Here is a 12,743-nt window from a genome sequence, read left to right as displayed (position 1 = left end):
CTCTAAAATGACTAGCATCTTGCAGGATGTGACCACTGGGGAACCTGGTTAAAGGGTACTTGGATCTCTCTGTAGGATTTCTTTTTTTTTTTTTTTTTTTTTTTTGAGACGGAGTCTCGCTGTGTCGCCCAGGCTGGAGTGCAGTGGCGCGATCTCGGCTCACTGCAAGCTCCACCTCCCGGGTTCACGCCATTCTCCCGCCTCAGCCTCCGAGTAGCTGGGACTACAGGCGCCCACCACCTCGCCTGGCTAGTTTTTTTTGTATTTTTAGTAGAGATGGGGTTTCACCATATTAGCCAGGATGGTCTCGATCTCCTGACCTCGTGATCTACCCGCCTCGGCCTCCCAAAGTGCTGGGATTACAGGCTTGAGCCACCGCACCCGGCCTCTCTGTAGGATTTCTTACAAGTGAACATATATCTACCAAGATCTCAAAACATATAGTTTTACTTTTTTTTTTTTTGAGACGGAGTCTCACTCTGTCACCCAGGCTGGAGTGCAGTGGCGCGATCTCGGCTCACCGCAACCTCTGCCTCGAAGGTTCAAGCGATTCTCCTGCCTCAGCCTCCTGAGTAGCTGGGATTCCAGGCGTGTGCCACTACGCCTGGCTAACTTTTGTATTTTTAGTAGAGATGCGGTTTCACCAAGTCAGCTAGGCTGGTCTCGAACTCCCGATCTCATGTGATCCACCCGCCTCGGCCTCTCAAAGTGCTGGGATTACAGGCGTGAGCCACCGCGCCTGGCCCAGTTTTACTTTTAAGAAAACGGACCCGGCCGGGCGCGGTGGCTCAAGCCTGTAATCCCAGCACTTTGGGAGGCCGAGACGCGCGGATCATGAGGTCAGGAGATCGAGACCATCCTGGCTAACACGGCGAAACCCCGTCTCTACTAAAAACACAAAAAATTAGCCGGGCGTGGTGGCGGCGCCTGTAGTCCCAGCTACTGGGGAGGCTGAGGCAGGAGAATGGCGGGAACCCGGGAGGCGGAGCTTGCAGTGAGCTGAGATCCGGCCACTGCACTCCAGCCTGGGCGACAGAGCGAGACTCCGCCTCAAAAAAAAAAAAAAAAAAAAAAAAAGAAAAGAAAATGGACCCAAGAATCCCACTTCTGGGCGGTTTCCCCACAGATGTAACTGCACTTGTACAATGAACCCTGGCCAAGGTTATTCACAGACTGGGTTGGAAGTAACCCTCGATCCATTAGTACGGGGCTGTCAACTAATTCCACATGTCCATGCAATTGAAGCTCTTTACATAGGATACAGAAAAATCTCTAGGCGCCTGGGCGCTGGTGGCTCACACCTGTAATCCTAGCACTTCAGGAGGCCGAGGCGGGCCAATCATTTGAGGTCAGCAGTTCAAGATCAGCCTGGCTAACATGGCGAAACCCGTTTCAAGGTGTTCACCGGGCTAGGCTCTCATTGGTAGCTCAAGGTCCTCTTCCAAGCTCTTGTGGTTGTGGCAGATTTCAGTTCTTCCCGGTTGCGGGACTGAAGTCTTCATTTCCTTGCTGCCAGCCAGAGGCTGTTCTCAGCTCCTAGAGGCTGCCTGTATTCCCTGCCCCGCAGTTCCCTCAAGGGCAGCAGTGGCATATGTGTCCATGTGCTTCAAATCACTCTTTTTTTTTTTTTTGAGACAGAGTCTACCACTGTTGCCCAGGCTGGAGTGCAGTGGCGCGATCCTGACTCACTGCAACCCCCACCTCCCAGATTCAAGTGATTCTCCTTCCTCAGCCTCCCAAGTAGTTGGGATGACAGGCATGTGCCACCATGCCTGGCTAATTTTTGTATTTTTAGTAGAGACGGGGTTTCTTTTTTTTTTTTTTTTTTTTTTTGAGACGGAGTCTCGCTTTGTCGCCCAGGCTGGAGTGCAGTGGCACCATCTTGGCTCACTGCAAGCTCCGCCTCCTGGGTTCACGCTATTCTCCTGCCTCAGCCTCCGAGTAGCTGGGACTACAGGCACACACCACCACGCCCGGCTAATTTTTTGTATTTTTAGTAGAGACGGGGTTTCACCGTGTTAGCCAGGATGGTCTCGATCTCCTGACCTCGTGATCCGCCCGTCTCGGCCTCCCAAAGTGCTGGGATTACAGGCTTGAGCCACCGCGCCCGGCCGAGACAGGGTTTCACCATGTTGGCCAGGCTGGTCTCGAGCTCCTGACTTCAGGTGATTCGCCAGCCTTGGCCTCCCAAAGTGCTGGGATTATAGGCATGAGCCACTGTGCCCGGCCCAAATCATTCTTACTGGCTCTTCTGCCACCAGCTGGAGAAAAGAGCAAGCAAGGAAATGGGGACCTTGGTCTTCGAACCACAAGTAACTGAATTCTGTCAACTAAGAGCTTGAAGGAGAGGATTCTTCTCCCAGACCAGAGACTTTTTTTTTTGAGACAGGGTCTTGCTCTGTTGCCCAGTAGCACAATCACGGATCACTACAGCCCCGACCTCCTGGGCTCAAGTGATCCTCCTACCTCAGTCTCCCAAGTAGCTGGAACCATAGATGCACGCCACCACATTCAGCTAATTTTAAAATTTTCTGTTAATTTCATGCTCTTAGAGACGGGGCATGAGCCACCATGCCTTGCCTGTGATACCTTTATTTATTATTTACTTTTTGAGAGAGTCTCACTCTGTTGCCCAGGCTGGAATGCAGTGGCACAATCTTGGCTCACTGTAACCTCTGCCTGCTGGTTTCAAGTGATTCTCCTGCCTCAGCCTCCTGAGTGGCTGGGACTACAGGCGTGTGCCACCATACCCAGTTAATTTTTGTATTTTTTGTAGAGATGGGGTTTTGCCATGTTGGCCAGGCTGGTCTCAAATTCTGACCTCAGGTGATCTGCCCACCTCAGCCTCCCAAAATGCTGGGATTACAGGCATGAGGTATCATGCCCGGCCTGTGATACCTCGAGTTTGGTTTTATGAAGCACACAGCTGAGCTGACCCAGACTTCTGACCTACAAAGCTATGAGATAATAAATGGGTGCTCTGTTTTAAGCCCCTAAGCTGTGATAACTTGTTACACTACACATAAAATACAACACCCCAACAGATGCTCATGGGGATGGCAGACTCCCATTTTCCATCCCTCCTTTTGTCCAGACATTTGCTTGCTCTGTGAAATAATGACAGCAGAATCTGTCATCACTGTTTAATGCCAATACTCTCCCTTTTTATTGGTTTAGGAAGAATCATTCAATGAGTGTAAGGTGATGTATGTGAGACCCAACCCTGTTGTCTGCTACAGAACATCTCCATACAACAACGGATACTGTCACAGTAAGCTAGAAGGAATTTTGAACAACTCACCTCATTCGTCCCTCCTTGAGAGGCATAAGTGAACATACACGTATATTTGTCCTAGAGAATGAAAGAAAAAGAAAGATCTGATAGAAGGAAATTTTTATTTTGTTTAATAGACGGGGTCTTGCTGTCACCTAAGCTGGAGTGCAGGGGCGTAATCACAGCTCACTGCAGCCTCAAACTCCCAGGTTTGAGCGATCCTCCTGCCTCAGCCTCTCAAGTAACTGAGACAATAGGTGCGCAACCACCACACCCAACTAATTTTCCTTTCTTTTTCTTTTTTCTTTTTTTTGAGGCAGAGTCTTGTTCTGTCACCCAGGCTGAAGTGGGATGATCTCAGTTCACTGCAACCTCTGCCTCCCGGGTTCAAGCGATTCTCCTGCCTCAGCCTCCCATGTAGCTGGGATTTACAGGCGCTTGCCACCACGCTTGGCTAATTTTTCATATTTTTGTAGCGATGGGTTTTGCCATGGGACATGGGGACCCTGGACAAGTGAAAACTTTTCTGAGCCTCTATTTTCTCTCTGTTTCTCTTTTTTATCTGAAGCATTTTCTCATCCGTATCTTGGGCGTAACATATAAAGGACTTGGCATCACACCTAGCTTTAAGGAAGTAGTCAGCAAACCGGCCTGGCACGGTGGTTCATACCTGTAATCCCAGCACTTTGGGAGGCCACGGCAGGCAGACGCCTTGAGATCAGGAGTTCAAGACCAGCCTGGCCAACATGGTGGAACTCCATTGCTACTTACACAAAAATTGGCCGGGCACGGTGGATCATGCCTGTAATCCCATCACTTTGGGAGGCCAAATTGGGAGGATCACCTGTGGTCAGGAGTTCGAGACCAGCTAGCTAACATGGTTAAACTCCCTCTCTACTAAAAATACAAAAATTAGCTGGGCATGGTGGTGCATGCCTGTAATCCCAGCTACTCGGGAGGCTGAGGCAGGAGAATCACTTGAACTTAGGAGGCAGAGGCTGCAATGAGCCAAGATCACGCCACTGCACTCCAGCCTGGGCGACAGAGTGAGACTCCATCTCAAAAAACAACAACAACAAGAATTATCCGGGTGTGGTGGCACGCGCCTGTAATCCCAGTTATTGGGGAGGCTGAGGCAGAATTGCTTGAACCCAGAAGCCAGAGGTTGCAGTGAGCCGAGATCCCGCCACTGCACGTAAGTCTGAAAAAATGAAGTAGTCAAAAAACAGTAAGGATATCATTATTACAGGCGGGGAAAGGGAGGCTGAGAGGGGAAGAGACTTTGCTGATAAGCTGATAACCCTTACAGGGCTGAAGACCCGGCCTCACTTCCTCGGTGAGGGGGGATCTTGTGCAACGGAAGGAAGAGGAACTTCCTCCCTCGTCGGAGCTGCAGCGACTGACTTCCTTCAGGCCCAGGAGGGCAGATGCCCCTTAGCCTCCAGCCGCTCCCATCACTGCCCCCTCCCCACCTCTGCGTCTGGAGGGCAGGGTTGCCTGGACACTCTAGGCAGGTGACAAGTGATCACGCCCCCTCAACGCCGCTGGCGCCCACAAGGCACAGCTCCCCATGAGTTCAGTCCTGCCCCAGTGGTGACCCCGGTCTCAATGTGCCGCGCTCACCAATCAGCCTCCAACCCTAACAAACCGCACCCCTTCCTCAGTACCCACCTCCGCGGTCCGCGCCCCTTCCTCAGGCCACGCCCCCAGTGCTCCGCGCCCCCTCCCCCGGCCTGCCAGCACTCGAAATACCCGGGACGGCGGTGGCACGTACCCCCGGGCCCACGTTATGGGAGAAGGAATGCACGACGCCGCCGGGCCGCACGTCAAACGCCACCGTCGTGGGCTCGGACACCGCCTCCGCCGGGCTCAGCGCCACGGCCCCTAGGAGCAGCGCAGCCCACAAGCTCGCGCCTACGCCGTTCCACCCTCCGCTGGGCGCCGCCATGTTGGACAAGGGTCCTCAGGGCAAGGGCGGGCGGACGGGGCGCGGCGAGGGACACGTGGGGCGTCCGCTGGAGGCCACGTCGGCGTAGGCTGTATCACGTGACCTGGCGCTCCCCGCCCGGGGCCGCCATCTTGGGGGCAAGACTTTGCCGAGGGGCTGCTTACCCCTAGAGACCCTGCGTAACCGGGCGGTCATTGGAGGGTCCCTCAGGTGGTAATGGAGTTCGTTTCGGGGGCTCAGGATCCCTCACCAGCCGTGTGGCTGACTGCAGCTCTTTCAGTTAGGAAATGTACAGGGAGTGAGGGAAATCGAAAGTCACCATTAAGCGAACTTCTCATAATCGTTGCAGTCAAGATGTGTGTGCATCGATATTCAAAATTAGCGGGGGGAAAGTAGGATGAGAAGCAGGATACTTGCTTTTGTTTCCCTCTTGTTGCCCAGGCTGGAGTGCAGTGGCGCGATCTCGGCTCACTTGTAACCTCCGCCTCCCGGGTTCAAGTGATTCTCCTGCCTCAGCCTCCCGAGAGGCTGGGACTACAGGTGTGCACCACCACGCCCGGCTAATTTTTGTATTTTTGGTAGAGACAGGTTTTCACCATGTTGGCCAGGCTGGTCTCGAGTTCCTGACCTCAAGTGATCCGCCTCCCTTAGCCTCCCAAAGTGCTGGGATTACAGGTGTCAGCCATCAAGCCCGACCAGCCTGTGTATTTGTTAATAGGATTATGTGGGTGTTCACTTCCTGGCTTTGATAAACTGGCTTGTCCTAGGGTTACAGACGATGTTCACATTAGGGGCAGTTGGATGAAGCGTGTTAGGAAACCCTACAGTTTCTGCAGGTTTTTTGGGAGGCTAAAATTATTTCAAAATAAAAAGTTAAAAAGAAAATAATCCCTACCTCAAGGAGTTGTTGGGAGGATTAAGTGAGGGAATGAAGTTCCCACACCAGGACGAATCAACTAAGAATTATATATTCTAGCTGTTGCTATCATTAGATCCCAAGTTTTGGGAAGTCATTCTTTGATTACAGACGCCTTAACATTTTAAGAAAACACCAGTGGCCAGGTCTGGAGGGTCAAGAATTAAACTGGTGTTTCCAGTTCTTCCCAACTGGCAAAAAGACAGAATCCAGAGAGAAAACATCAGAGATGACTCCTAAGATGGGTTATAATGCACCCTTCGAGGAAGTAAATCACTCTGCTCCATAGCTGAGCCCCAGGGAGGTGAGAAGGATCCCAGTGGAGGCTGACTCCTCTGCCAATGACAGAAGTCCAAGCCAGTTGCCTTTCTGCAGTGGCAGCCTGTTCTAAATTGGGATACCTGCTTGCGTTAGGAAATTTCTTGGCCAGGCGTTACGGGAGTTCATGCCTGTAATTCCAACCCTTCGGGAGGCCAAGGTAGGTGGATTGCTTGACCTCAGGAGTTCTAGACCAGTCTGGGCAACATAGTGAGACCCCATTCCTATATATTTCTCATATATATATATATATTTTTTTTAAAGATAGCTGGGCATAGTGGTGGTCGCCTGTAATCCCAGCTACTTGGGAGGTTGGGACAGGAGAATCTCTTCAACCCGGGAGGCAGAGGTTACAGTGAGCTGAGATCATGCCACTACACTCCAGTCTGGGTGACAGAGTAAGACTTCGTCTTAATAAATAAACAAATCTCTTCCTCCATGTAGCTGTCTGTTCCAGACCCATGAGACACTGTCTCCATAAACTGGACAAGCACAGTGCAGCCCTGCTCCTTAGGTGAGTGACACAGCACGGTTCCACTGATGGAGTTCCCATTACCTTACCACGGTGTTCGGCTTTCAGCCTGTCACCATGAAGGATTCGATGCATAGCCAAGCTCTGCTGCTAACAAGGAATTTCAGTTGTGAGCTGTTGGGAGTCCGCTGCTGAACCCAGGCAGGTTGTGTGTATGTGTGCGCATGCCTGTGTGTGTTCTTTCCAGAAAGGTTTCAGCCCCAAGTTTCCCCCACCCACCACAAATCATCACACTAAAAGGATTAAAAGAAAAACAAGGCTGGCCCCAGTACTTTGGGAGGCAGATCACTTTGAGCTCAGGATTTTAAAAACTGCCTGGTCAAGCTGGCAAGACACCGTCCCTATAAAAAATACAAAAACATTAGCTGGGCATGATGGCTTGTGCCTGTAGTCCCACTTACTTGGGAGGCTGAGGCCAGAGGATCACTTGAGCCATGGAAGCAGAGGTTGCAGTGAGCCGAGATCACACCACTGCACTCCAGCCTGGGTGACAGAGTGAAACCCTGTGTCAAAAGAAAAAACAAAAAAACAGAAAAAGAAAACAAGGCTGGGCACAGTGGCTCTTGTAATCTCAACACTTCTCAACACTTTGGGAGGCCAAGGTGGGAGGATCACTTGAGCCCAGGAGGTCGAGGTTGCAGTAAGCTGTGATTATACCACTGCATTCCTGCCTGGGTGACAGAGGAGCAAACAGCAAATTATTCCACAGATCCCACTAATCATGACATGAAATCTGTCACCTAAAGGACAAGATTCGATCACACGAATATCAGATTTTTCATTTTTTTTTTTTTTTTGAGACATGGTCTTGCTCTGTCGCCCAGGCTGGAATCCACCCACCTTGGCATCCAAAAGTGCTGGGATTACAGGTGTGGGCCACCGCGTTCAGCCTTGTATGTTTTTTTAAGCCCACTTTTTTTTTTTTTAAGTGGAAATTTCCAAAGGATGGAGCAAGTGGATCAAGCAGGGCAGTCCATCCCTGCTGTTAGAAACGGAGCCCAGATGCCCCACGCATTGCCAACAGGGTCTCCCTGGGTGTCTTGGCTGTTGGGACAATGTGAGGAGGTCCTTGGCTTGTCATGGTTCTCAGGGTGCAGAGTCTCAGGTAGAAAAGGAGGCGTCAGCCAGGTGAGGATCCAGCATGGAGGATGCTGCAATTTGGGCCCGGGGGGTCAGACCAGGCCACACATGACAGCCAGAGCTGAGTCCCTGGAGACCGGTAGACCTTCCTAGACCAGCGAGGACAGGACTACCCTCATCAGGTGGCTGGGGCCATCCTCTTTGGGTCAGTCTGATCAGGGCATGGTGCCCAGGCAGCCCCAGCACCCCCGCAGTGCTTGAAGATGGCAGTACCCTTCTGCTGTGTCTTGTCTGTTGCCCCCCGGAAGCCCCTCCCACTCAGGAGCCCCAGGACTTAGAAGGAACCTCAGGCAGGTGACATGTTTCCATCTGGAATCGTTTAATGTGTCTACTTCTTCCACGCATAATTATAAAAGAATAAGAATCGACAAAAATATTTTCTTTCCATAATATGTAGAGGTGGTTTGTTTCTTTTTTTTTTTTTTTTTCTTTTCTTTTTACTTTTTTTTTGCCCGCCCCGGCAGAGCTCTTGGCGGGGAGGGAAAGGGAGGAGGAAATATAACCCTGAGGTGGGGATGGTTCAGCTCCCAACCCCGGAACCCCCGGTGTGTACGGGCCAGGCAGACACATGTGGCCGGGCGGCTGGGCTGGGGAGGGGACAGCCGCCACTGACCAGCAGAGCGTAGAAGTTCGGTGCGTTTCAGTGCCTGCCTGAAAGCTTGGGGACAGGAGGGCTGTCCACAGGTGGTGCCCCCTGTGGGCCCTGGCTGCTCCTCATGTGGGGCCCGCATGACCCTCTGCTCGGGCTTGGGAAGAAATGGAGCCTACCAGGTGCTGGGTTGCAACCCCACTGCCTGGTGTGGACCCCGAGTCTCGATTTAGGCACCCCTTGCTTTCTGTCTTCTGTTTTTTATTTATTGTGAGACGGAGTTTCGCTTTTGTTGCCCAGGCTGGAGTGCAATGACGCAATCTTGGCTCACCGCAACCTCAGCCTTCTAGGTTCAAGCGATTCTCCTGCCTCAGCCTCCCGAGTAGCTGGGATTACAGGCGTGAGCCACCACGCCCGGCTAATTTTTTGTATTTTTAGTAGAGACAGGGTTTCCCCATGTTGGTCAGGCTGGTCTTGAACTCCCGACCTCAGGTGATCCGCCCGCCTCAGCCTCCCAAAGTGCTGGGATTACAGACGTGAGCCACCGCGCCCGGCCTGTCTTTTAAATAATTATGAAAAATATCCCCTCAAACAAAACACAAACATGAATTGGGAAAGCTGGCAGGGGGGACAGGCAATTGCATGCTTGGGTGCTGGGGACGGTGGCTGGCTGGGCCAGGGGACCGAGAGGTCACAGGGAGCCCCGGGTGGAGGGCAGCCCACTCCTCTGAGTCTCTTCTGGCCTCTCCAGTGCCTATCAGCGTGTGACCTCCTCCTCCCAGAAGGCGGGGAGAGGAGGGGCTGGCCCGAGACCACCATCTCTCTATCTCGGCAACCAAGAAGCAGCGGACATAAAACCCAGGAGCATTTTAAAAAGGATAAAAGGCGTCGGGGCGGTGAAGGCAGCGGCTCCTTGGAGCTGGCCAGCGCGGGGCGGGACAAGGTGCCTCATTGGGGCCCGCGGGCCACTCAGTCCCTTCTGCCTGGTCCCCGCGGAGGCTGCAGCCACTTGTGCTGTGATGTGGCGGCTCCCGGCGGGCAGGCTCAGAGGTATTCCTGTAGAAAGTGCAGCAACGTGACTTCATAGTGCTCGCCCGACTCGGGGCAGCGAATACTGTGTCTCTCGTTGGGGTAGATCTGTGGGAAGACAGGAGGCAGGGCTGGGGGACGTGGCCGGACCCCTCCTCGTCCTAGGCTCCTCCCTTATTCTGGCTCAGGGCATCCAGGAGTGCCCAGGTGCTCTGAGGCCCACGGATCTGGGTTTGAATCCCACCTCGGCTGTTGACTTGCAGTGTCACTCTGAGCCCCTCTCAAAAATGGGGTGAATCCAGACCTCACAGACTCTTTGGGAAGGTTTGGTAAGACAAAGTTTACAAACACCTTGCAGTATGCGCTTGCACAGAACAAAGATTTAGCAAGAAACCGTGTGCCTCTTTCCCCCAAACCTGCTGACGGGTGAGCAGCTCATCTCTGTGGGTGAGGTGGCTGAGGCTTCAAGCTTCAGGAACATCTGGTGCCCTGGTCTCGTGCCATTTCCACTTTCCAAAAGGCATGTGACTAGCTCTGGGCCTTAGGACAGCTGTCTCGGAGGATTTGTGAAGTGTTTTCTGGGTCCTCTTAGCACCCAAGGGGGGATCAAGCCAAGAGGCAGGCAGGGAGACGGAACTCCCCAGGCTCCTGAGACCTGGCCCAGCCAACACCAGGCCTGGGGGTGGATCCACACAGTGGGTGCAGGTCCTGCCTCTGGCCATGAACGAGGGCTCTGGGGGCACTGATGGACAACCCCTATAGCTCCCCACTGCCCCCTAGGGGTTGGTAGGACCAAGGCATGAAAATAACCCCAGGTTCTCCACAAAGAACTCTGGGACTGGTTGGCAGCAGGGGCAGGTGGCCCATCTACACCACCTCCTGCCAGTGAGATGGGTTTCTGAACCATACCCTCCTCTCTAGGCTCCTGGCCCCCACCCTTGCCCATCACCCTGGGAATGCACCACGCCACCCACCCACTGGTTTCCCCTCCTCTACTCTTGCCTTCTTTTTTTTTTTTTTTTGAGACGGAGTCTTGCTCTGTCGCCCAGGCTGGAGTGCAGTGGCCAGATCTCAGCTCACTGCAAGCTCCGCCTCCTGGGTTCACGCCATTCTCCTGCCTCAGCCTCTGGAGTAGCTGGGACTACAGGCGCCCGCCACCTCGCCCAGCTAGTTTTTTGTATTTTTTTAGTAGAGACGGGGTTTCACCATGTTAGCTAGGATGGTCTTGATCTTGTGACCTCGTGATCCGCCCGTCTCGGCCTCCCAAAGTGCTGGGATTACAGGCTTGAGCCACCGCGCCCGGCCTACTCTTGCCTTCTTTAATCCATCCCTGGATGAATCACGAGTTTGATGACACCATCCCCAACCTAGACCTCTGCAAGGACTTGCCAGTCTGACATCAATAGCAGCTTCCAGGTCCTGCTGCCCCAGGCACCTCAAGGGCCCACTCCTTCCCCAGCCCAGGCACTGGCACTCCCTGGGGCAGACTCTACTGCCCTTGCCACCAGCCATATGCACATGTTGTGCCCATGCCTTTATGCCACTCTGGGTCCCAGCTGCCTGGTTACTTTTTCCTCTTGGCCTAAGAGGGCAGAGAGAGGGGCTGTCTGGCTCCCCAGTGAGCTTCCAAACCAAGCCCAAGGCCTGGCATGTGACAAATGTGATTTGTGCACAAAGAGGGCCTGGGGCCGCCAGCCACCTGGTCCAGATGTTTTGAGGTCTTTGAAACAGAAGGTGAAGTGCACTCTATCTGTCCCACACAATGCCATGTGCCCACCCCACGGCCTGTCTCATCTCACGTTCCACTTCCTGTGGGGAGGCAGTGAGACAGGACCTGGGGCCCACCCTGCGTGCTGAATGCTTTTCTTTTCTTTTTTCTTTTTTTTTTGGAGATGGAGTCTCGCTCTGCTGCCCAGGCTGGAGTACAGTGGCGTGATCTCGGCTCACTGCAACCTCTGCCTCCCAGGTTCAAGCGATTCTCCTGTCTCAGCCTCCAGAGTAGCTGGGATTACAGGCGCCCACCACCACACTCGACTAATTTTTGTATTTTTAGTAGAGACGGGGTTTTGCCATGTTGGCCAGGCTGGTCTCAAACTCCTGGTCTCAAGTGATCCACCCGCCTCGGCCTCCCAAAGTGCTGGAATTACAGGCGTGAACCACCGCGCCCAGCCTGAATGCTTTTCTGACAGACTTTGGCCCGAGCAGCCTCCGAGGAGGCCGAGTAATCATGTCCGTTTCAAAGACGCAGAAACGAGGTGTAAGAGTAAATGCTATCCCAGCTACCTGGCCCCTGGGAGGGCAGTGGGCTCGGGTCTCAGGCTGGGAAGAGACATCTGAAGTTCTATTCCAGCCCTGCCTGACATCACCCCCGGGGCTGCTTGGGATGTAGGGTGTTGGTGGAGGGTACTGCCAAGAGATCAGCTCATCACACCACAAGGCGGCTCTGCCTCCCTCCTGCTCTGCAGCCCCATTTCCCGACTCTGTTGAAAGGCAACAGGGCGCTCCCCACCGGACAGAGCATGCCGAGGCGCCCAGGAAGCAGAAATTGTCTGCAGTCCACAGGTATAATAAAACCTGGCCCTCTTGCCTCCAAGATACCTCCCGAATCTCCTGCTGGAACAACTATGGACCACGTCCCACTGTCCCCCACAGGCCGTCCACAAAGCAGCCAGAGAAACGTGGGTCAAATGGCAAGCCGCCCCACTCTATACTCTGCTCACAGGGCCGGGACACCTCCCATCACCTTCAGATGGAAATCCAGCCGAAGCCCAACCCCCACCGGGGCCCCGCCCCTCTAGAGCAGAAGCCCCACCCTCCTCACTGAGGCCCCCCATCTCTAGAGTGGAAGCCCCACCCTCCTCACCACTGAGGCCCTGCTCCTCGACCGAGCCGCACCCTCTTCACTACAGAGGCCCTTCCTCACACCAAGCCCAACCATTTACTGCAGAAGCCCCACCCACCGCAATACTGAGGCCCCGTCCCTCTGCAGAAGCCCCA

The 12,743-nt window shown here is 53.6% G+C and overlaps 2 protein-coding genes across 5 annotated transcripts in view; both read right to left on the bottom strand.

The window, feature by feature from the left end:
- Positions 1-12,743, bottom strand: part of MYDGF (myeloid derived growth factor) — a 408,533-nt gene that overhangs the window by 7,997 nt on the left and 387,793 nt on the right. For 2 of the 4 annotated variants that reach the window (XM_050770876.1, XM_050770877.1), the window contains exons 2-3: positions 5,049-5,239; positions 3,302-3,352 (exon numbers count right to left, since the gene is read on the bottom strand). In XM_050770876.1, coding sequence (XP_050626833.1) covers positions 3,302-3,352; positions 5,049-5,222 — 225 coding nt within the window. In that variant the 5' untranslated portion in view covers positions 5,223-5,239. Of the gene's footprint in view, positions 1-3,301; positions 3,353-5,048; positions 5,251-12,743 lie in introns of all 4 variants that reach the window. The other 2 variants (XM_050770875.1, XM_050770878.1) reach the window with 2 other exon arrangements.
- The window catches only part of DPP9 (dipeptidyl peptidase 9), a 51,290-nt gene continuing 46,973 nt past the window's right edge, over positions 8,427-12,743 (bottom strand). The window contains exon 22 of the mRNA XM_050770133.1: positions 8,427-9,854. Within this exon, the coding sequence (XP_050626090.1) occupies positions 9,762-9,854 (93 nt within the window). The 3' untranslated portion in view covers positions 8,427-9,761. The remainder of the gene's footprint in view (positions 9,855-12,743) is intronic.

The sequence above is a fragment of the Macaca thibetana genome, chromosome 19 (assembly GCF_024542745.1).
Source record: "Macaca thibetana thibetana isolate TM-01 chromosome 19, ASM2454274v1, whole genome shotgun sequence".
NCBI lineage: Eukaryota > Metazoa > Chordata > Mammalia > Primates > Cercopithecidae > Macaca > Macaca thibetana.
The sequence above is the reverse complement of the archived record's forward strand: the minus strand, read 5'-3'. Positions and strand labels throughout refer to the sequence as shown.